Source organism: Octopus sinensis, linkage group LG18 (genome assembly GCF_006345805.1).
Source record: "Octopus sinensis linkage group LG18, ASM634580v1, whole genome shotgun sequence".
NCBI classification, from domain to species: Eukaryota; Metazoa; Mollusca; class Cephalopoda; order Octopoda; family Octopodidae; genus Octopus; species Octopus sinensis.
In genome coordinates, this window is record NC_043014.1 from 14,605,727 (window position 1) to 14,630,726 (window position 25,000).

The 25,000-nt window shown below is 38.5% G+C and overlaps 1 protein-coding gene and 1 long non-coding RNA gene across 3 annotated transcripts in view; one reads left to right on the forward strand and one right to left on the reverse strand.

The window, feature by feature from the left end:
• The window catches only part of LOC118766886, a 19,583-nt gene extending 7,567 nt beyond the window's left edge, over nucleotides 1-12,016 (forward strand). Inside the window, exons 2-3 of the long non-coding RNA XR_005002797.1 lie at nucleotides 5,542-5,548; nucleotides 12,003-12,016. This is a non-coding gene — a long non-coding RNA (uncharacterized LOC118766886). The remainder of the gene's footprint in view (nucleotides 1-5,541; nucleotides 5,549-12,002) is intronic.
• Nucleotides 1-25,000, reverse strand: part of LOC115221696 (cytoplasmic dynein 2 heavy chain 1-like) — a 398,382-nt gene that overhangs the window by 144,483 nt on the left and 228,899 nt on the right. For both annotated transcript variants that reach the window (XM_036510740.1, XM_029791902.2), the window contains exons 35-39: nucleotides 16,131-16,307; nucleotides 13,205-13,292; nucleotides 11,657-11,864; nucleotides 4,065-4,194; nucleotides 3,220-3,375 (exon numbers count right to left, since the gene is read on the reverse strand). In XM_036510740.1, coding sequence (XP_036366633.1) covers nucleotides 3,220-3,375; nucleotides 4,065-4,194; nucleotides 11,657-11,864; nucleotides 13,205-13,292; nucleotides 16,131-16,307 — 759 coding nt within the window. The remainder of the gene's footprint in view (nucleotides 1-3,219; nucleotides 3,376-4,064; nucleotides 4,195-11,656; nucleotides 11,865-13,204; nucleotides 13,293-16,130; nucleotides 16,308-25,000) is intronic.

Consider the following 25,000-nt stretch of genomic DNA (forward strand, 5'->3'; position numbering starts at 1 on the left):
GTGTGTGTGTCTTTGTGTTTGTCTCCGACCACTGTATAACAATGAGTGTTGGTTTGTTTATGTCCCCATAACTAAGCACTTTGGCAAGGAGTCACCAATACAATAAGTACCAAGCTTTAAGAATAAGTACTGAGGTTGATTCATTGAACTAAAACTGTCCAAGGCAGAGCCCCAGTATGTTTGCAGGCCAAGAACTGAAACAAGTGGAAAAGATTTGGTTGCTATTTCTAACAGATCAAGCAACCAGATAGAGGCTACATAATTAGCTCACGAGAAGTAAGTCATATTATTTATTTCTTTATTGCCCACAGGGGGCTAAACATAGAGGGGACAAACAAGGACAAAGGGATTAAGTCGATTACATCGACTCCAGTGCATAAATGGCACTTATTTAATCGACCGGGAAAGGATGAATGGCAAAGTCGACCTCGACAGAATTTGAACTCAGCAGCAAGTGAAGTGTATCTATGTCAATCCACGGCAGTTTTGACAATAAATTATTAACAAAATAATGGCAGTGCCCCACATGACTGCAGTTCTTGAGCTGAAACTAAAGAATTAAAATTAGTTTAAGAAAGGTATTAAAGTTTCAGAAGAATTGCTCTTTTTTTTTTTTTTTTGTAAATCATTGATTAAAGTATGTTAACTTTCCACCAACCTGATAATCACCATTGACCATGCTTCCTCCCCTATTTGTCATTCATTGTATCACCTATATTGTCATATTCCTTATCTTTAACCATCTCTAATTCACTTCACATTCTTGTGAACTTACCTCATTCTCTGCCCCTATCTTCACATCACTTGTTCCTCTGTCCTCATCCTCCACATATTCACCCTCTTGTACCTTGAGGGGATGCTCTGATACCTCATCACCACCATCTTCTCTCCTACTCCTGCTGGGAGTAGCCATGTGTCTCTTCTACAACAAGACACGTAGTCCTATCCCCCTCTCATACTTTTGCTTCTCAACACCTGTCATAAGCCACCTCTTTTAACAGTCTAAACTCCCCTCAATTAAGGGGTCTGGTCTTGCAAGCTACTTGGTGATCTCACTAGTGCTGGTGCCACATAAAAAAAGTACCCAACACACTCTGTAAACTGGTTGATGTGAGGAAGGGAATCTAGCTGTAGAAACCCTGACAAAGTTGACACTGGAGTACAACACAACCTTCTGACCTCTTGGATCCGGCCAAACTACCCAACCCATGGTATATATTCCATATATGATGAAGAAAATAATAGATGTTATAAAACTGTATTTACTTTGTACAATGTGATCTTAAATGCACTGCAAACTCTATTTTTTTCTCACATGTTTACATATATTTTTTACACTCAGATATAATATGCCCTGGCATTACATAGAAGTAAATATATTAAAAAAATGCCTTATGGGTGTTATTTATGATACAAAGAAAGTTACAGCACATGTGTACTTGTCATGAATCCTGTCAGAAATTTTCTGCAAACTGCTATCATGATTTTCAATCTGTCAAAATTTTTTTTTCTTGTCACACACAAGAATCTCTGATTTCCAAACCTGTTTGGTCTGTGAAACAATGGAAAGACTTGAAACAAGCAGCACCAAAAAAATGCAAAAAAAAAAAAAAAGATGATGATGAGAAGAGGAGGAGGAGGAGGAGCAGGAGGATTTCTATAATTGTCACAGGTTACAATTTGTGCTGGGGACTTACATAAAAATCAGGTGAGAAGGGAAACAAAAATGGTTGAGAGGAATGAAATGAAAATTATACATAGTTAACAAAATATATGAATTAAAGACCTCCCTTCAATTATGAATGACCATAGGATTGCACGTAGAAAGTTCCCCTCTGAGGCACTAGTCCAGGCAAAGTTTTGCCCTTGCATACCAGCCTCCCTACTCTTCATCACCGATTTTATCCAAGGGAAAGATGAAGGCCAATAATCCTTTCCACTAAAGGCACAAGGTCTGAACATAATCCGTTCTACTATAGGCACAAGGCCTGGAATTTATGGAGATGGGGATAGTCACATTGACCCCCAGTACTTGACTGGTACTTGATTTATCACCTCCAAGAGGCCGAAAGGATGAAAGGCAAAGTTGATATCAATGGAATTTGAACTCAGAATGCAAAGAGAGATAAAATGCCGCTAAGGATTTTGCCCGGTGTGCTAACGATCCTGCCAGCTCACCACCTTAAAAATAATAATAATAACAACGATAATTTTTGGCATAAGGCCAGCAATTTAGAAGGGATGGGGAAGTTGATTACATAAGCCCTAATGTTCAACTGGTACTTATTCTATCACCCCAATCTTGAAAGGATGGCAGGCAAATTCTACTTCAGCGGCATTTGAACTCAAAGCATAAAGCCAGATGAAATGCTGCCATAGAACCCATGCCAAACCTTGACACAGTTTTCACAGGCGTAGGAGTGGCTGTGTGGTAAGTAGCTTGCTTACCAACCACATGGTTCTGGGTTCAGTCCCACTGTGTGGCACCTTGGGCAAGTGTCTTCTACTATAGCCTCGAGCCGACTAAAGCCTTGTGGGTGGATTTGGTAGATGGAAACTGAAAGAAGCCCATCGTATATATGTATGTATGTATATATATATATATATATATATATATGTATGTGTGTGTATATGTGTTTGTGTCTGTGTTTGTCCCCCCAATATCGCTTGACAACTGATGCTGGTGTGTTTATGTCCCCCTAACTTAGCATTTCGGCCAAAGAGAACGATAGAATGAGTACTAGGTTTACAAAGAATAAGTCCTGGGGTCGATTTGATCGACTAAAGGCAGAGCTCTAGCATGGCCACAGTCAAATGACTGAAACAAGTAAAAGAGTAACTTGCCAGCTCTTGTCAAACCATCCAACCCATGCCAGTATTGAAGGAGGACGATAAAAGATGATGATGATGGGATGTATGTATGTATGTATGTATATATGTTGTATGTATGTATGTATAATTGTTTGTGTCCCTTACCACTGGTACTTGACAACTAGTGTTGGTTTGTTTACATCCCTGTAACTTAGCAGTTTGGCAAAAGAGACTAATAGAACATGTACCAGACTTAAAAATAAAAATAAAAACCGTAAGTACTGGGTTCAATTTGTTCAACTAATATTACACAAGGTGGTGTCCAGTATGGTCAGAGTCCAAGGACAGAAGCATGTAAAAGACAGAAGATAAAAGAAAGATAAAAGATATTACAAGGTTTACACTTACTTCTTGTGCAAGAGCTGCTCTGGATTTCGGATTCAAGTTGGCTCCTAGTCCTCGAATTAAACACACAGCAAAGTGCGCTTTGCTTTTAGCTTGGCCAAGATGTGAAAGGCCATTTTTTAAAATACCAACCAAGCTGGTCTCCACAACCAAGTCGTTCTGGAATAATCGGAAAACAATGGTAAGGGTTTTTCTATGCTTGATTTTATTCTTACAGAAGTAAGATTATGGTAAATGTTTTTTGCAAAATATCATCATCATCGTTTAATGTTCACTTTTCCATACTTGCATGGGTCAGATGATGAAATTTGTCGAGGCATGTTTTCTACGGCTGGATGTCCTTCCTGTTGCCAACCCTCCCCTGTTTCCAAGCAAGGTAATAATATTTCCCCTTGACTAGGCATATTTTCTACAGAAAACTGGAAATGAACTTCATGCTTGTTTCTATCCATCACATGATGTCAAGACAAGGACACACACACACACATGTATCTATATACGTATATACACACACACATACACGTGTATGTATGTTACATCAATGTTAATTTCAATGGTATTTTCTATAGGGTTGTCCGGAAAGTTCATGCCGATTTATAGTAGCTTACCTTTCGACTTATTTTAGAACATGGTTGAGTCCATAAAATAGGATCTATGAAAATCATGGGGAGAAATGTTACCTTGTTTGGAAACAGGTGAGGTGTCAAGCTGTAAGAAAATCAGCCTCAACAAATTGCGTCTGAACCATGCAAGCACAGGAAAGAGGATGTTAAATGATGATAATGGTGATGATGATGATGAGTGTAATTAAGGTGAAGAAGATCTGTCAAAGGTTAAGTGTCTCTCACCTGCCTGATGACCCAGTCAAGAGCGCTGTAGAAATAGTCGTCTATCCAGGTATTGAGCTTCAGCTGTTGCAGTTCGTCCTGACTCTGCAGCCATGACTGCACCAAGCCTTTCATGTTTATGTTCTCATCACTGGCAGCAAATAGCATCAAGAAAAAAAATAAGTATGAATAAGAAAAAAAAATGAAAAAAAAACCCACACAGAAAACAAACGTAGTTAGGAGAAAACTAAGCTAAATATTTCAAGCAACTCAAATGAATAAGTTTAAGTTTCATTTTGTTGTATTTTGGGAGGGTCATTATATCAATAAACACATGCAGTGACTCTATGTCACTTCTTTTAATATTATTACACTGTGTAACAAAATTTAATTTTTTTTTGTCTTTAGTCAATAAGTGATATTTCCTATAGGAGTGGATCTGTGGTAAGTAGCTTGCTTACCAACCACATGGTTCCGGGTTCAGTGACACTGCATGGCACCTTGGGCAAGTGTCTTCTACTATAGCTTCGGGCTGACTAAAGCCTTGTGAGTGGATTTGGTAGACGGACGGAAACTGAAAGAAGCCCGTCGTATATATATGTATATATATGTGTGCGTGTGTTTGTGTGTCTGTGTTTGTCCCCCCCAACATCACTTGACAACCGATGCTGGTGTGTTTACACTCCTGTAACTTAGTGGTTCAGCAAAAGAGACTGATAGAATAAGTACTAGGCTTACAAAGAATAAGTCTTGGGGTCGATTTGCTTGACTAAAGGTGGTGCTCCAGCATGGCTGCAGTCAAGTGACTAAAACAAGTAAAAGAGTAAAAGAGTATCTAGAAATCAAAGGAAATGACTGCTACTCCCTCCAAACTTTTGCTGTTGCCAACCCTCACCCATTTTCAAGCATGTTTTGAAATTGAACTGTTTTCCATTACATTTCAGACTGATTCAGTGCTGAGTTGCTGAAGCAGAAATATCGTTATAGCAAATATTCTACTCAATACTACAGACTTGCTTGTTAGTTGCTTGACCTTAACCACTGGAGCATGTTCCTTAATGGCTGAGAATATCCGAATCTCTGATTGTGGGCAGGAGTAGTGAGGAGCATCATAGCTATGTCTTGAGAAGGATTCTTTAGGATTTGAATAAATATAGTAACAAAAGCAAAGCCTGAAGGAACTATTAGCCACTTTTCATACTTTCTAGGGGTAAGCAAATAGGAAATAAGAGTTGCTGTCCAAGGACAAAACTTGTGTTACACAGTGTTATTAATTGTCAATTGGTGAAACATTTAACTAATTAACTAGTCAATTATTTGATTAAATCTTCAGTCAATCAATAAATCAGCAAGGTGGTAGTGTGCTGTAAGAATTGTTACAGTGCTGTGCCAAATGCTTGGTGATATTTCATCTGTCTTTATGTTCTGAGTTCAAGTTCTGCCAAGGTTGGTTTTGCCTTTGATCCTTTCGGGGTCAATAAAATAAGTACCCATTGAGGAGTGGGGTTGATGTAATTGACTTAATCCCTCCCCTACTGAAATTGCTGGTATTGTACCAAAATTTGAAACCAATAATTCAGCCTGGTTTGTCAAAGTCCTTTCGTTGCCATTCACGACATCATCAATGATATGCCTTCTGGATTCCAAATCTTCTTCTGAATGATTAATCAATCAACTGATTGGTTAATTAATTAAATGATTAACCAACTGACTAATGATAATAATAATAATAATAATAATGATAATAATAATCCTTTCAACTAAAGGCACAAGGCCTGAAATTTGTAGGGGAGGGGACTAGATGATTACACTGACCCCAGTGTTTCACAGCTACTTAATCTATCGACCCTGAAAGGATGAAAGGCAAAGTTGACCTTGGCAGAACTTGAACTCAGATCATGCAGACAGACAAAATGCTGCTAAGCATTTTGCCCGGCATGCTAGCTCACCGCCTTACTACTACTACTACTACTAACAATAATAATAATAATAATAATAATAATAATAATAATAATGCCTCCTCATTGATATGACTGTCCCAATCGATATAAACGTATCTGTCAAGACCTACCAAAAACTGAGCAAATATAAAGATCTTGAAATAGAAATCAGCAAAATGTGGAAGCTGAAGACTAAAACAATACTTGTTGTCATAGGTGCCCTGGGAATGATAGCGAAAGGGACTGATTGCTACCTAACTCAGATACCAGGAAACCCCAAAATGGCAGAAATTCAAAAGATAGTGCTCATGGGAACTGCTCATATCCTACGCAAAATACTCTCTATGTAATCCCAAGGTTTAAAACAAACTTTTTTTTTATTTAATCCCAAGGTTTAAAACAAACTTTTTTTTTATTTATTTATTTTTTATTTTATTTATTTTTTTTATGTATTAGACATTCACTAGTACAACACCAAAAAAAAAAAAAAAACCCCAAATATATGGCACAGAACTTCTAACCTGTTGTCTCTTGAGGTCTCTGGGTGAGACTTGGAGCCAACTTGTACAAACATAAAGCAAAAGTCAAACAGAATAATAATAATAACAGAATAATAATAATAACAGAAGTGAAACTGAACCAGTGTGTGTGCTTAGTATTGGCATAATGACACTACCAAGATACAACAAAATATATTTCAACACAAGAATCTTGCAAACTCAATACAAAAATTAAATATAAGTTTCATTAAGTTAAAGAAAAAAAAAAACAAGAAAGAAAAAGAAGAAAAAGAAAAACGAAAATTTGAATCAATTTAGATACTGGCTTTGGATGAGGTTTTTTTTTGTTTGCCAAAAATGGCAATTCAATCAGAATGTTGTAAAAATCCTAAGTGAATTTCATTAACGATGTCATCATTAAGTAAATAAAATGAATTCTGATATTTTCTGAGAAGGTAGGCTGTTACTGACTTCATCTGTGCTGAAGCTAATTAATGAAGATGAATTCCCAGGATGTATGTATCTACCACCATACTTACACACTGGACACAGATGACTATTTTTATTGGCAAAGATGGAATGGCTCTCACACACGCACACACATGAATATATGTGTGTATGTGTATGCCTAAGTGTATTGATATCACAGTATCATGGTATTGAACAGAATATTGGATGTTACACTTCATTGGCCATAATGCACTTTGCACTGTTTTAGCTTCCAAATGATTCCACCCCGCTGGCTAGACGAGTAAGTAAACACTTTCCCTGATTGGAAGACCATTCCGTTTCAGGAATTCCATTTATAGCTGAGTTGACTGGCGCAATGTAAAATTAAGTGTTTTGCTCAATAACACAACATGCCACCCACTCAGGAAGTGAACCCATGACCTTGCAATTGTGAGTGCAATGATCTAACCACTAGGCCACATACCTTTACATGTATTGATATATGGTGAGTAAAATTATATGAACAAATAAAAATACAGTACTAATTGTACATCATCATCATTGTCATCATCGTTTCATGTCCACCTTCATGCTGGCATGGGTTGGACGGTTTGACAAGAAAGAGCTGGCCAGGCAGAAGACTGCACCAGACTTCTACGTCTGTTTCGGCATGGTTTTTACAGCTAGATGCCTTTCCAAACACCAACCACCCTGCAGTGTGGGCAGAGTGCTTTTTACATGGCACCAGGTACAGGTGAGATCAGTTTTGGCATGGTTTTTACAGCTGAATTTGCTTCCAAATGCCTACCACTTTACAGTTGGGACTGAATGCATTTTAAGAGGCACCATCATTGGCAATTCATTTCTAAGTGTAGAACTCGAAGTAGATAAAACTATAAATAGTAACTTGTAAATATTGGGGTAAAAAAATAACCCTTTCAGAGAGAAAAAGTCAAAGGATGTCCATGGGGCTTGAACCCACATCAGCAAGCATGACAGGAGTTCTACCATTAGACTAAAGCAACCCTTTAAATTGTCTCTATCTATTTTAGAAGCTATGTACTTACTAATGAGAATTGTATGTTGTTTACATTATAAGAATTTAGAAACTCTGAGACAAAGTGAAATAATTTGTTTTAACTGTACATATAAACCTATAAATAATAACATGTGTATATGTATAATATATGCATATGTATAATATATGTGTGTATATATATATGTGTGTGTGTGTGTGTGTGTGTGTGTATATGTATAATATATGCACAGGAGTGACTGTGTGAAGTAGCTTGCTTACCAACCACATGGTTCCGGGTTCAGTCCCACTGTGTGGCATCTTGGGCAAGTGTCTTCTACTATAGCCCCGGGCCGACCAAAGCCTTGTGAGTGGATTTGGTAGACGGAAACTGAAAGAAGCTTGTCGTATATATGTATATATATATGTATGTGTGTATGTTTCTGTGTCTGTGTTTGTCCCCCTAGCATTGCTTGACAACTGATGCTGGTGTGTTTATGTCCCTGTCACTTAGCAGTTCAGCAAAAGAGACCGACAGAATAAGTACTAGTCTTACAAAGAATAAATCCTGGGGACAATTTGCTCGACTAAAGGCGGTGCTCCAGCATGGCTGCAGTCAAATGACTGAAACAAGTAAAAGAGTGTGTGTGTGTGTGTGTATATATATATATATAACGTAAGGGGGATTAGCCATCTGAATGTGGCTAGGGACAGGGCGGGTGGTGGGGGTGTTACTGATGCTTTTAGCCCCAGGCGATCATCAACGTCACCAGAAGGGCTGACACCATCTCAGTGTCCTTGTTTGCCTGCAAAGGGAGGTCATCCTCCCTCGAAGATACGGATACTACATACGGACCGGTTTCGAGGTCATTGCCTCTTATCAACGCATGGTAAGCACCGTTCCTCGATGAAGGATTCCCTCTACAGGCTACATATATAAGGTTTTTCACAGTAACTACTGTCACTGACGTAGAAAAACTGTCTGAAAACAATAATAAATCTCTGAACGAGACGTTCAGAGATTTATTATTGTTTTTTATATATATATATATATTGTACATACTAAGATCTGTGAAGCCAAGTGAGATCATAGTCATGGCCGTTGCTGGTGTTTCATAACCGGCACCCATGCCAGTGGCATGTAAAGAGCACGGACTACATTCTTGGAGTGGTTGGCATTAGGAAGGACATCCAATAGTAGAAACCATGGCAAATCAGGTTGGAACATGGTGTAGCTCCCCAACTTACCAGGATGGAAAATGGACTTTAAATGATGATGATGATGACACACACAGATATGATGACAGCATCACATGACTGGCATCCATGCTAGATGAGTGCTAAGAGCACCATCTGAGTGTGACCGTTGCCAGGGCCGCTGACTGCCCCCCCCCCATGCCAGTGGCATGTAAAAAGCACCATTCCAGCATGATCGTTATGAGTGTCGCTTTGCTGGTGGTATGTGAAAAACAACATTCAAGTAAGGTCATTGCTAGTGCTGCTGGACTGGCTCCTGTGCAGGTGACACGTAAAAGAACCATTTGAGTGTAGCTGTTGCCAGTACCACCAAACTGGCCCTCATACCGGTGCCATGTAAAAGCACCCACTTAACTCTTGGAGTGGTTGGCATTAGGAAGGGCATCCAGCTGTAGAAACTTTGCCAGATCAGATTGGAGCCTGGTGCAGCCATCTGGTTCGCCAGTCCCCAGTCAAACTGTTGAACCCATGCCAGCATGGAAAGCAGACGTTACACAAAGATGATGATGATATATATATGTATATTGATATATATATTAATATATGTGTACATGTCTATGTATGTATGTGTGTATATACACAAGTATATATACATATTATAATATATTTCATAATATAATTTATATAATTTTTTTCTAAAAATAATTAGTTTATATGATTTTAACCTATTTATCCATTGCGCATTTGGATTCATCTTAAAACACTATAATCTACTTAAACATGTAAACTTAGCTCTTATTATATATCATTCGCCTGAACTATATGCTCTTTCAACAGAGCATTTGAAGTTTTAAAATTCTTAAAACATTCTTATGTTTTTTAAAATTATTAAAAAAAATCCCTTCTGTAAATCCTCTTAAACTACCTCTGATGAGAGAAATGTAGATGTTTGTTATGGTTGGAAATAATATGGCTATTCCAACCTACATATTCTCGAAACAGCCGTTAAAATTTATATCTGCTGAAGATTCTTCATACCACCGTTTCATCTATATGGATTACCACTTTACATCCACCATGTGCATCTTTTAATATCCTCATTGATTTCTAATACGGATATACAACCTCATAAGATCTCATGAAAATATATTTATGATTTATATGTGTTTACATATTAAAATATTTTTATATCATATATATATATATATATACATATATATATATACATATATATATATATATATATATATATACATCAAACATAAATTGTATCCCTTGTGTTCTGTTTTCAATTTATAGTTTGATATATTCTCTCACCTCTGCCACTATCTGACATATACAGGTGCTTACACTTATCAAGAATTCCCACTAAACTTACAGTACATATATATATATATATAAATTATAATCATTACCTTTGAAGGTTTTTATTCCCATGCTGGCCACTTGATAAGTTCAATATTTGAATAACGCTCTTATCCTTATTTATATAAATTTATATATATACGAGTGCACCTATGTATGCTGTGAAGCATTCCGATATTGTGAAATATACTGAGTGATTAAGAACACTGACTTCTGAAATTTGTCCTCTCTTTCTTGATCTTATATATATATAAATAAATATATACATATGTAAGAATGTATGTACGTATGCTAGCAAAAACTGTCCGACGAACGGGAATGTGAAACTCAGAGTAGCAGGTTTAGTTGAATTTTCTGCTGTATGTATATATATGTAGATATATTTTACACTCTAAGGAGACCTCCAAGCATTTTTGCAAGACAAAACTTAGACTGATGACCAGAAGAATAGAGGAAAACTGAAAACTACATGGCACAGAACATTCATAACAGATATGGGAGAGACCAACATCAGATGGCTAGATGCAGAGAAAACTGCAGCCACTAGAAATCAGTGGTTAGGGCAGCAGTTTCGATTCCCAGACCGGGCATTGTGAGTGTTTATTGAGCGAAAAGCTCTACGAGGTTCCGGCACGGGGTGGTGGTGAACCCTGCTATACTCTTTCACCACAACTTTCTCTCACTCTTTCTTCCTGTTTCTGTTGTACCTGTATTTCAAAGGGCCAGCCTTGTCACACTCTGTGTCATGCTGCATCTCCCCGAGAACTAGATTAGGGTACATGTGTCTGTGGAGTGCTCAGCCACTTGCACGTTAATAAATGAGCTGCGACGTTACTGGTGCCAAGCTGTATTGGCCTTTGCCTTTCCCTTGGATAACATTGGTGGCGTGGAGAGGGGAGGCTAGTATGCATGGGCAACTGCTGGTCTTCCATAAACAACCTTGCCCAGACTTGTGCCTCAGAGGGTAACTTTCTAGGTGCAATTCCATGGTCATTCACGAATGAAGGGGGTCACAACAAACGTGCTGCCCAGTGTGTTTGAGAGAATGCAGGAGGAACTGATACCGATACTAACACACTGTCTTATTGTTTCTTCAGCTTAGTTAAACGAGATAAAAGGTATCTGCAGTGGTTATAACAATCTTACCTGAGAAATATCATGCCCATACGTGATATCGTGGCAGGGGACGCATTGACAAGATCATGGGTCTCAAATATGAAGTTCACATTCGGTCCAAATTGAATCCGCTCCCCTGACGGCATGGTCAAGAGTCTGTTGTCGTCCAGTACAGAATTCAAGGATTCAATCCATTCAGGATCAATATCCCCATCGCATATAATCCAGGAATGAATATCTGTCAAAGTAAAAACCACAAACAACATTAGTGATAATGACTACAGGGCGCATGGCACTTGTTGCACCAAACCAATACAGGTTTGAAGGGCAACAGGGCGGGACTGGCTTTGCACAAAGTGTGCAAGTTTTTGAGGAGAGGAGGAAGTTGGTTACATCAACCCCCAATACTCAACTGGTACATACTTTATTGACACCAAAAAGACGAAAAGCAACACTAACCTAGGCAGAGTTTGAACTCAGAATGTAAAGATAGGTAACATGCCACCACTAAGCATTTTGTCCAGCATACTGAGTATTCTACCAAATTGCTGTCCACTATGATAATAAGAAGACCTTGTTGCATCGTAAAGTAATTTATCGATCTTCAGTGTGTGTGTGTGTATGTCGTATCTAGGTAGCCTTTATCACCTATCTGTTATTTTTTTATTCACTGGATTGTGGCCATGCTGGGGCACTGTCTCGAAGGTCAAGCAAATTGCCTTCATTACTTATTTTTAAATTTGGTACCTGTTCTATTGGTCTCTCTTGCAGAACTGCGAAGTTACAGGGATACAGATGGGCCAACACTGGTTATCAAGTGGTGCTGCTGGTTGGGATGGACATAGACACACACATATTTGCATACAAACACACATACACACAATGCATATGCATAGACATGCATGCACACAATGCAGATATATATGCACACACACATGCATACACATACATGTGCATACACACACTAATGTATACACACATGCATACACAAAATGAAAGTACATACACATGTATACACACATGCATACTCACACACAAGCATGCACACAGAAATGCATACACACACACATATATATCATGAACTTTCACACATTTTCCATTGACCAAAAGTCATTGACAAGGCATTGGTCCAGGGCTATATTACAAACACTTGCCGAAGGTGCCATGCGGTGGGACTGAACCCACGACCACATGGTTGCAAAGCAAGCTCCCTAACCACGCAACCATGCCTGTTCCTAACGTTTATGCATCTAAAAAAAATGAATACAAAGAATTGAATAAGAATGAAATATAGAAATCTACAAAAACATATTGTTTTGCAGAAAAAAAAAACAAAATACAGAAATACACTGCAATTCCAAATAAAAGACTGGAATAATTGAAATATTTTCATATTTAGTCTATGAAGATAACAATTTGGAAAATGGTGATAAATAATAATTTCTTGAATACATATAAAGGAAGGAATATGGCAATAAATAATGATAAGATTTCATCAAGGGAAAATACAGACGCATCAATAATTTTATGAGATACTAGATTCTTTGGTGAGAATTTTATAGAATTGAAAATAATTACCAAGAGGTTCTTTGACTACTTGGCGGGCGCTGTTTGTAAGAACTCCATCAGTCCATTCACGAGTATCCATATCGATGTGACCAAGCAGCTAAATATATAAGAACAAAAGATGCCAATATCATTAAACAATATACAAATAACACACACACACACACACACAATGTAATCTCTCTCCCTCCCACTCTCACTTTCTCTCTTACTCTCTCTCCCTCTCTGAACCATGTGGTTGGGAGGTAAGCTTCTTATCACACAACCCACAACCATGCCTGCACCTCTTTACTCTTTTACTTGTTTCAGTCATTTGACTGAAACAAGTAAAAGAGTAAATTGACCCCAGGACTTATTCTTTGTAAGCCTAGTACTTATTCTATTGGTCTCTTTTGCCGAACTGCTAAGTTACAGGGACGTAAACACACCAGCATCGGTTGTTAAGTGATGTTGGCAGGACAAACACAGACACAAAAATATATACACACACACACACATATATATCTCTTATTATAAAAGGCAGATTTTATCTGCCTCCCTTTGTCTCTTATAGAAATCTACAATATAGGATTTCTTCAATTACAATTTACCTAGCATATTTAAGAGTAGAATGCATCGGGTCGTGCCAGGTCCGGTTTTTCAAATTTCAACCCCAATTAAGCAAAATTTACAGAAAACTCACATTGTGGTGTTTAAGTCAAATGCTTTTCTTAGTGTGGGCTACAGCACACGCACACGCACACACACACAAACGGAGCGAACTGTTTCACTGACGCTATCACCCTAATTTCTCCTCCTTTGTCTTTGCAAGTGTGCAACGATTAAAGTGAAAGTAATTCACTTTTTGTAGTGAGTGACTCTTTCACTCTGCATTCCCACTTCCTCTTTACACACATAGACACGCAAATATATAAATAAAATTGTAAGCTAACGTGTGTGTGTGTGTGTGCGTGTGTGTGAGTGTGTGTGTGTGTGTGCGTGTGTGTGTGAGGGTGCGTGTGTGTGTGCGTGTGTGACAGGAAAGTTTTTTAGGACGAATATAAGACCTAAAGTATATCCAAGTAGCAGAAAGATCGCCCAAAAGTGTATATAGATATTTAAATGTATTTATATATTCATCTATACACAGATGTATGTATAATGTGCATGTATATATTTCCATAGAGGTAACCTTTCACTCCATACAAAGTTTTTTAGGACGAAAATAAGATCTAAAGTTATCTCTAAGTAGCACAAAGATCGCCCAAAAGTGTATATAGATATATAAATGTATTTATATATTCATCTATGCACACATGTATGTATAACGTGTGTGTATATATTTCCATAGAGGTAACCATTCACTCCATACAAAGTTTTAAAAGAAAGGTTGTGTGTCTGTCTACTCCGATTTAGATTCCTAACTACTCCCACATTTTGCGATGCAGTTTAACCAAAACTGGGTATCTTATAGTCGTGATTCATATCGAGCCTTTCTGGGTATTAGTGCGCGTCTACGATGAGTCTACGATTTTACAAATAATTTACCATCATTTTTTCCCATTTTAATGCATATTTTTTTTAATAAAGGGAAGTAACTCTCAAACTTCACACCAATATGCGTGCTCATATGCGACGTAATATCACATCAGCAGCATTTCCTCACACCCTCCTTGCACTTGGTGAAGGCAAAATACCAGGGGATGAAAATGGTAATATTGCCATCGATTCCATTTGTACCATCTCAGAGATGCAGTGTTCCCAGATCTACAAGCTAATTATCAGAATATGGATTGGATTGGCAAAAAGGCTATACTGGCCCCGAGGAATAAAACTGTTCACCATATTAATGATGAAATGCTAAAACTCATTCCTGGGGAAGTCTATGTATATCAGTCTATCGATACAACTCCTGACCCAGAGGACGTCATCAACAATCCAATAGAGGTACTCAATTCCTTTGAGCACCCCGGACTACCACCACATTTTCTCTAACTTAAAGTTGGTGCCCCTATAATGCTCATCAGAAATTTGGTTACCCCAAAACAATGCAATGGCACACGTTTGATCGTTAAGTCCTTATCTCCCACCGTAAACTTATATCAATATTTGCCTGAATAATCATCATAATTCAGTGCAATCATTAACAGTACTTTCAAGCAATTCAGCCCCGAGCAACGCTGGGCAATTCTGCTAGTATATATATATACATATATACGATGGGTTTCTTTCAGTTTTCGTTTACCAAATCCACTCACAAGGCTTTGGTCGGCCCGAGACTATAGTAGAAGATACTTTCCCAAGGTGTCATGCAGTGGGACTGAACCCAGAACCATGTGGCTCGTAAGCAAGCTGTTTACCACACAGCCACTCCTATACCTACAGGTAAAAAAATGGTCGAGAACCACTGTAAATGTCTGAAAATAGTCAGTCAATTATTCAGCATGAAATGACAGTCTGGTTTCATTTATTGTCTTATTAAAATTAGGGTCACGGAAGTCATTTGTAGAATATATGAATGGGCTCTCTGATATTTGGGAAAACAATATAACAGATTCTGTGAAAGATTCCTTTGTGTTGGCTGTAGCAAAACTAACTGCTCATGAGGGAGCAGGGCTGGTTACATATACAATGATAATAAATGCGCCCTTTTAAAGCTTAGCCAGGCTCATAGGCCTGGTTTCCTGGTTTCAATGGCATATGTGTTCCCCAGCTGGATGGGACGCCAGTCCATTGCAGCGTTACTCATTCTTGCCAGCTGAGTGGACTGGAGCAACATGAAATGAAGTGTTTTGCTCAAGAACATAATGCGTCGCCTGGTCCAGGAATCGAAACCACAATCTTACAATCATGGTTCTGACACCGTAACCACTAAGCCACGCGCCTCCACTACATATACAATAATGACAATAACAATAACAAAACAGTTTTAAAAAATATTAACAGACTTGTAACATACCTGAGTTCTTGGCATGGCCTTTGGATTCATTGTGTACTGTTTTACTGTCTGACCGATCTTTGCTAAGGCTTGGCGTAGAACTGACCAGAGAGTGGACTTGCCGGAACCACTTGGTCCAACAATTACGATGCCCATCCTTTGTTTCAGCTGTTCATAGAGTTCCAGGGCTTTCTTCACCTGTTCAATAGCAATGTAAACCATTCCAGTTAGATAATAAAACAGCTCGGTCATAAAAGTTTAATGAAATATAATTAGTCTAATGAAATTATAATTAGTGGAAGGTGGTGAGCTGGCAGAAACATTAGCATGCCAGGTGAAATGCTTATCGGTATTTCGTCTGCCGTTATGTTCTGAGTTCAAATTTCGCCAAGGTAGACTTTGCCTTTCATCCTTTCGTGGTCAATAGATTAAGTACCAGTACTGGGGTCGATCTAATTGACTTAATCCCCTTGTCTGTCTCTATGTTTAGCCCCTTGTGGGCAATAAAGAAATAAGAAATATAATTAGTCTTTCTGCTATGGTCACAAAGCCTGAAACAGTGGGGAAGGGGTGCCAGTCAATTACATTGACCCCAGTCCTCGAGTGGTATTTATTTTATCAACACTGCAAATATGAAGGCAAAACCTTGGTGGAATTTGAACTCAGAATGCAGCACTGGAAGAAATGTCATTAAGCATTTTGCCTAGCATGCTAATGATTCTGCCAGCTTGCTACTTTTATGAATAGAATCAAAGAAAGAAAGAATAATGGAAGGAAAGAATGAGCAAAAGGAAGACAAAAGTAAGAAAGAATGAAACTACAGTAAATCCTCGAGTATAGTCCGCCTTTGAGTATATAATACGCAGGGGATTTTTAGGGGTCTGTACCCCTGAAAAACCTAAACATCATCATCATCATCATCATCGCTTAACATCCGCTTTCCATGCTAGCGTGGGTTGGATGGTTTAACTGGGGTCTGGGAAGCCCGAAGGCTGCACCAGGCCAGTCAGATCTGGCAGTGTTTCTACAGCTGGATGCCCTTCCTAACGCCAATAATACGCACCCCTTCTCTAACTTGAGTCAAGGAGGTCTATATAACGTCCTTGGTTTGTAAAAATGTATACGGTAACGTCCTTTATTATAATTGTATATATAACATAATGCAAACGTGTAGCCTTTTTGTATATTTTGTTTGCAGAAAATAAAGAAATAACAGTAATAACGTTTAATAAATGTTGCTTACTGCAAGTTATGGATGATTCTTTTATGACTTCATTGCTTTCAGGCTTAGCTTAAGGTATTTTTGCGCCCAACATCACAAAATGCGTCTGAATAAACATTGCTGGACAGCAAATAGAGACTTGGGCATTGCTTAGAAAATAACTTTCATTTTTAACCTCGTATATGGTACACACTAGGGATTTTGACCTTTAAATTTTGGGAAAAAAATGTGGATTATACTTGAGGATTTACGGTAAGTAATCTTAACATCTAGCCTGCCCTGTGTGTCGTATATGGTGCACAGGACACAATTTCCTGGGGTCCACACATCATATATGATACACATTCCCAATTTTTTTTTTTCAACCATTAGAGTAACTTGGAATTTATGAAAGAAAAGCGTTATATTACTCAGAAAGTATGAAAGAAGGACTATGCAAAAGTCTGAAAACAAGCATGGGTATTTAGGACAAACTTATGAAAATGGTTTGGACAGGAAAAGAGATTTGATCAAAGAAACCCTAGAGATGTTGGTCAGATGGGAAAATAAAAACCCTTCTCAAAATCGCATACAAAGAGAAAAACTTTAGTGGTGTGACCTCTGAGATAAGGAGACACTACTGATGTAGTTATTTTTGCTTATCCTGGGCTTAGTCCTCATTGAATAAACAGGCTTATGATCAAAGGTACTCCAACTATGACCATTCCATCTTTTGGAGGTTTTGCATTTTCAGTCATAGTATATGTAAGATTATAATATGTAACCTAAACAGTTTTAAGAGGGGAGGATGTGATTTGAGGATAATTTGGCTGCTATTTCAAATGGACTAAACAACAATGTAGAGAAATTCAACCTGAGTGTCATGAAGTATTTTAGTGCTACAGCTGTAGAGAAACACATCTTAATGTTGTCATCTCAAGGCAGGATGGCCATGGTGTTTACAGAGATGGATGAAGGAAATAAAGGTAGGCAGATTAATTTGCCTGCCTTTCATTATGGCCAAATTTCATCATCACCACCACCACCACCACCACCAACAACAACAACAACACCAGCAGCAACAGCCATTCAAGAATTTGGACCTGGAGATCTCCATTTCCAGTGACTTCGAGGGCCACCTCCCAGTGGTGTCAGGTGTCAACGAAGAGCCCTCGACTACAACAAGATGACCAAAGTTTTTTTTTTCAAGATCTGGGGTCTCCCATCCCTAAGCCCTAGACCATCACCTAATCACCCTTACCCATCTTGTTGCTTAACAACAACTACAACAACAACAACCCTTGAATATGATTGTCTCAAGTCCTAGGTCTCATATGGTGGTTACATGGTTTCCATGACATGACCGAGATCACATTCCCCCTGGACAAGACACCGGTCCATTGCAGAGTTACTCACTTAACTGAAGCAATATGAAATGAACTTTTTTGCTCAAGAGCACAATGTACTGCCTGGTCCAGGAATTGAAACCATGATGTTGCGATTGTGAGTGCAACACTCTGACCACTAAGCCATGTACTTTCACATAAATGGAGGAAAATGAAGGGATGGAGAGCTGAATGGATGGGGAAATGAAGGGGTGGAAAAGGTGAATAAAAGGTGAATAAAAGGTGAGCAGGTGGATGGAAGGACATAAAAAGTCAGTAGATGTATGGATGGATACAGGGGAAATAAAAGGAGGGTAGAGGTATGGAAGGATGGAGGGGAATTAAGAGTGGATAGATGACTCCATGGATAGATGAAGGAGACGGAATGTAGGTTGACGGACGGAGGGACGAATACTTAAGTAGGCAGATACATGTGTGTGTGCATGTATGTATGAGTGTATGTGTGTGTGTGCATGGGTGTCTGGGGATATGTTAAAGAAAGTATGAGAGACTGAGAGAGAGGGTGGAGAGAGGGAAATGTATGGCTGCAGTAGTTTTATGTGATAACAGTTCACATAAGAGAACAGTTATGGCCAAATTTCAAAGACAGTGTTTAATTTAAAGAAAGTCAAGAATTATATTGTGTAGAATAATTACATTCCAAAGACATATGACCTCATTGTCTTTATTTGCCAATTCTTTGGGTTCCAAATAGTTTATATTTGGTTTGGTATGACACAGAGATCAATCTGTGGTTTAACTTATACTAGAAGATATGGGAGTGAGATGGCGAGGGATGAGGAGGAGAATGGGAAAAAGAAAAGAAGAGGAAGAAGAGAGAGAAGAGAGAGGAGGGAGAGACAAAGAAAGGAGAGGGAGAGAGAGTATGTGTGTATGTGTTTGTGTCTGTACATATGTGCACTTGTTCTTCAATGTGTGTATGCACACACACACACACACACATGTACACTTATACACGCACACTCACATACACTCACCCACACACACACTTACATACACATGCACATATACTCACTCACACACACATGTGTGCACACGCATGCACTCACTCATACACTCACACACATACACACACTTTCACGTGCAAATATACTAACACACTCACACATACACACAAACACAGTTACACAGTGACAGTGACACATTCACCCACACACTCAGACATAGCACATATACACTCTGTACACACACGCACACACACACACACACACGTGTGTACATATGTGCACTTGTTCCTCAATGTGTATATGCTTTGTGTGTGTGTGTGTATGTGTGCATATATCACTGTTTATGTGTGTGTCTGTGTCCATAGATGTGTGTGTGCTTGAGTGTGTCTCTGGGCATAAGTATATGTATGTGTGTGTCTGTATACCAGTGCATGTTCGTATTTGTGTGTGTGTCTGTATTGTGCCTGTGTGTGTGCATGTGTGTGTATGTATGTTTGCATGTCTGTATGTGGATGAGTGTGTGTGTATGTCTATGTGCACACGTGTGTCTCTGTGCATGTGAGTCTGTGTATGTATATAGCTGTGTGTGCGTGTATGTGCATGTGTGTATCAGAGTGTATATGTGCTATGTCTGAGTATGTGGGTGAGTCGTGTCACTGTCACTGTGTAAATGTGTTTGTGTGTATGTGTGAGTGTGTTAGTATATCTCTGTGTGAAAGTGTGTGTATGTTTGTGAGTGAGTGCATGCATGTACATGCACATGAGTGTGAGTGAGTGTGCGTGTGTGTATAAGTGTGTGTGAGTGAGTTCATATGTGTGTGTATGTGCATTTGCATGTCCCCTTATCTTGACATGTCTAGCAGTTAGCTTGCTTGGAAACAGATGAGGGTTGGTGACAGGAAGGGCATCCAGCTGTAGAAAATGTCTGCCTCAGTGAATTTCATCTGACCCATGCGAGTATGGAAAAGTGGACATTAAATGAGCTGTGAGGATGATGATGATGATGACGGTTTTAAAACATTTCTGGAATTTGTTTCCTAACCACATGGTTCCAGGTTCAGTCCCACTGAGTGACACCTTGGGCAAGTGTCTTCTACTACAACTTTGGACTGACCAAATCCTTGTGAGTGGATTTGGTAGATGGAAACCGAAAGAAACCCGTCATATATATATGTGTGTGTGTGGTGTGTCTTTGAGTCTGTGTTTGGCCCCACTACCTCCTGACAACCAGTGTTGGTGTGTTTATGTCCCTGTGACTTAGTGGCACCTTTGGCAAATGTCTTCTACTACAGCCTCAGACTGACCAAATACTTGTGAGAGGATTTGATAAATGGGAACCAAAAGAACCTCATTATATGTGTATATATATATATACATACTAGCAGTATCACCCGGCGTTGCTCGGGTTTGTAAGGGAAATAACTATATAAGCATTTTTAGAGAGTTATAGCCAAAAAATAGCAAAAAAATGCATTAAAAATGGAAAAAAAAATGATGGTAAATTTTTTTTAAAATCGTTGACTCATCGTAGACATTTTTAGAGAGTTACTTCTCTTATATAATAGCGAAAAAATGCATTAAAATGGAAAAAAATGATGGTAAATTTTTTTTTAAATCGTAGACTCATCGTAGACGCGTGCTAATACCCAGAAGGGCTCGATATGAATCACGACTTTAAGATACCCGGTTTTGGTTATACTGCACCGCAAAATGTGGGAGTAGTTAGGAATCTAAATCGTAGGAGACAGACACACAACTTCACTTTTATATATAAAGATATATATATATATTTATATATATATTAGTAGTTAAGCCCAGTTTCACCCGGTCGGTTTGGATGATGTGGCTGTAAAACTTGCTCTGTGTAAGCATTTGACTTGTTTGGGCATGCTTACATTAAAAAACAATTTTAGAATGACTTTTTTTCTGTTGAAACGCTAAAAATAATTGACCAACAAAAACTCAATATAAATAGAAAGCAATATCCTATCAAAATGTGTGTGTCTTTTACCTATACTCTTTACTCTCTTTTACTGGAGCACTGCCTTTAGTCGAGCAAATAAATCCCAGGACTTATTCTTTTGTAAGCCTAGTACTTATTCTATTGGATGTTTTTGCCGAACCGCTAAGTTATGGGAACATAAACACACCAACATCGGTTGTGAAGTGACGTTGAGGGGACAAACACAGACACACAAACATACACACACACACACGCACACACATATATATATGTGCTAACGTTTCTGCCAGCTTGCTGGGGTTGATTAAATAAGTACCAGTTACACACTGGGGGCGATATAATTAACTTAATCCCTTTGTCTGTCCTTGTTTGTCCCCTCTGTGTAATTTCTTATTTCTTTACTGCTATATGTGTGTGTGTGTGTGTGTGTGTGTGTGTGTGTGTGTAATGGCAGGCTTCTACACAGTTTCCATCTGCGAAAATCCCTCACAACGAAATGGTTGATCCGAGGCTATAGTTGAAGGCATTTTCCCTATGTGCCACACAGTGGGACTGAAGCTAAATGAGCGCCTTGTTTCCTTGGGCATGGATTCACTGAAGCTCCGGCGTCTGGCGACGGACTTGGTAAACACCCACAAGGTTATCAACCACCTCACCAACAACAACACTGAACACCTTTTTGATCTCCATGTGTCTAACACACGTGGACATGCCTACAAAGTCAGAAAACAGCACAGCTCCCATGACTTTCGGAAACATTTTTTCACGCTCAGAGTTGCTGAAGCATGGAATAAACTGCCTGCGTCAGTTGTTGACTGCCATGACACTGCATCCTTTAAGGCCCTCATGCTTTCCGAAATCCGCCGCAACTACACCTGATTATATATACACTTTAGATGAGTTGTAGTGCACCTGAGCACTGTACACAATTATTATTATTATTATTATTATTATATATACATATATACGACGACTTCTTTCAGTTTCTGTCTATCAAATCCACTCACAAAGCTTTGGTCAGCCTGAGTCTATAGTAGAAGACACTTGCCCAAGGTGCCACACAGTGGGACTGAACCTGAAACCATGTGGTTGGTAAGCAAGCTACTTACCACACAGCCACTCCTACGCCTATATACCAAAACTTCAAAGGTGAGTTAAATAATAATTGAATCAACTCATGTATTATGTAAGAAATTTTATAGAAATCATGCTTGGCTGTCTAGTTAAGAAGCTTGCTTTGCAACCTTGTAGCTTCAGGTTCATTCCCACTTTGCGGCACAATGAGTGTCTTCTACTATAGCCCCTGGTAAATTAATGTCTTACAAGTGAATTTGGTAGGCAGAAATCATGTGGAAGGCGGCGAGCTGGCAGAAACATTAGCACGCAGGGCGAAATGCTTAGTGGTATTTCGTCTGCAGCTACATTCTGAGTTCAAATTCTGCCGAGGTCAACTTTGCCTTTCATCCTTTCGGGGTTGATTAAATAAGTACCTATTTCTTTACTACCCACAAGGGGCTAAACACAGAGAGGACAAACAAGGACTGACAAAAAGATTAAGTTGATTATATCAACCCCAGTGCATAACTGGTACTTCTTTAATCGACCCCGAAATGATGAAATGCAAAGTCGACCTCAGCAGAATTTGAACTCAGAATGTAGCGGCAGACGAAATACTGCTAAGCATTTTGCCCGGCGTGCTAACGTTTCTGCCAGCTCGCCGGGGTTGATTAAATAAGTACCAGTTACACACTGGGGTCGATATAATCGACTTAATCCCTTTGTCTGTCCTTGTTTGTCCCCTCTGTGTAATTTCTTATTTCTTTACTGCTATGTGTGTGTGTGTGTGTGTAATGGCAGGCTTCTACACAGTTTCCATCTGCGAAAATCACTCACAACGAAATGGTTGAAGGCATTTTCCCTATGTGTCACACAGTGGGACTGAACCTAAAACCAAAGGGCAACAGAGCTGCAAAGTGAACTCCATAAACACACAGCCATACCTGCACATAACGAATATATCAAACAGACATACCCATTTCTTACCTGTGTCAAACACACATAACTAACGCTTACAGGTTTCAAAAAGAGGAGTACCTGTTACTTTTACACCTGAGCAAAAGTCAGACACACAGACATGTATGTCCTATTCTTTTACATTTATGTTTCTGTTAATTGCAACAAAACCCTTACATGTATTTAAAGTAGCTTTATAATTACTTCTTCATCTACTTCATTTATTCTACTTTAGCTCCTTCCATTAATGACATAATTATCGCTGCTTTAAATCTCATCAATTCACTTTGCCAGGAATTTCATTGAGACAATTACAGATTGCCTAATACGAAATGTCACTGTTCATTTCCTTCATTAACTATAAACATGCAAGCTCAAAAAGAAGCCTCTATGTGGTCACTCAATTTGCTAGGAACAGCAGCTAAAAATATATGTATACATATCTATTATATAAAATCCGTTCTGTCTGTCTGCGTGTGTGTGTCTTCTAGGATCTCGAGCATCCTCCATCCGATTGCGCTCGAATTTGATATCTAGATACCAATGGTATCAGGACATGTATAAGTCTTGAAAAAATTGCAATAATCGATTCCAGGTGAGAATGTGCTCGATAAAGTTGTGGGAACATGCATTTGTATGTGCAAGTACATCAGCTGTTGCGATGTACTTACTGGTACTTTAAACTCTTCAGTTGCATATTTGTGTGAATAAAATCGTTTTTCTTTGGAATAGAAAAAAAGTCTATCTTTATTTCTTCTTTTGTTGGTGTCTCAAATTTAGGTTGAATCAGTGTTTCTGAAAGGCCTATGGGACGGTCGGACAAGTTGTTCTGAGAAAATTTGGTTTAAATTTTGACAACTCAGCACCATGCATTGGACAGGGGGCATTTTGCTCATATATATATATATATATATATATATATATATATAGACAATTTAAAAATAGGATAAAATGTTTATAAGAAATTATCAAGTAGTTAGTATGAAAAACGTCATAAGGGAAAAATTTATTAATTATTCCCTTTAAATATATTTATTTATATTAAGGGCATTACTATGCATAAATGCCTCATGCTAGGAGGGACTCTTAAAGTCAAAACTACCATAATAAAATACACACACACATATACAATATATATATTGTAATAATGAAAATGACTTGTGCTTAGAAATTTTTAGACTTTCCATCCAAAAGTCATTTTTGTTATTACTATATTTATCCTAAGCTGTAAGGAGTTTTGCATATATGTGACCATCCCAGTGGATTACTAGGGTAAACAGGAATAACAGGAGGTAGCCAACAACAAGAGGCATAGGAGCTTTTACAAGCACATTGTGAAACATTTCTGGAAAACAAATTGA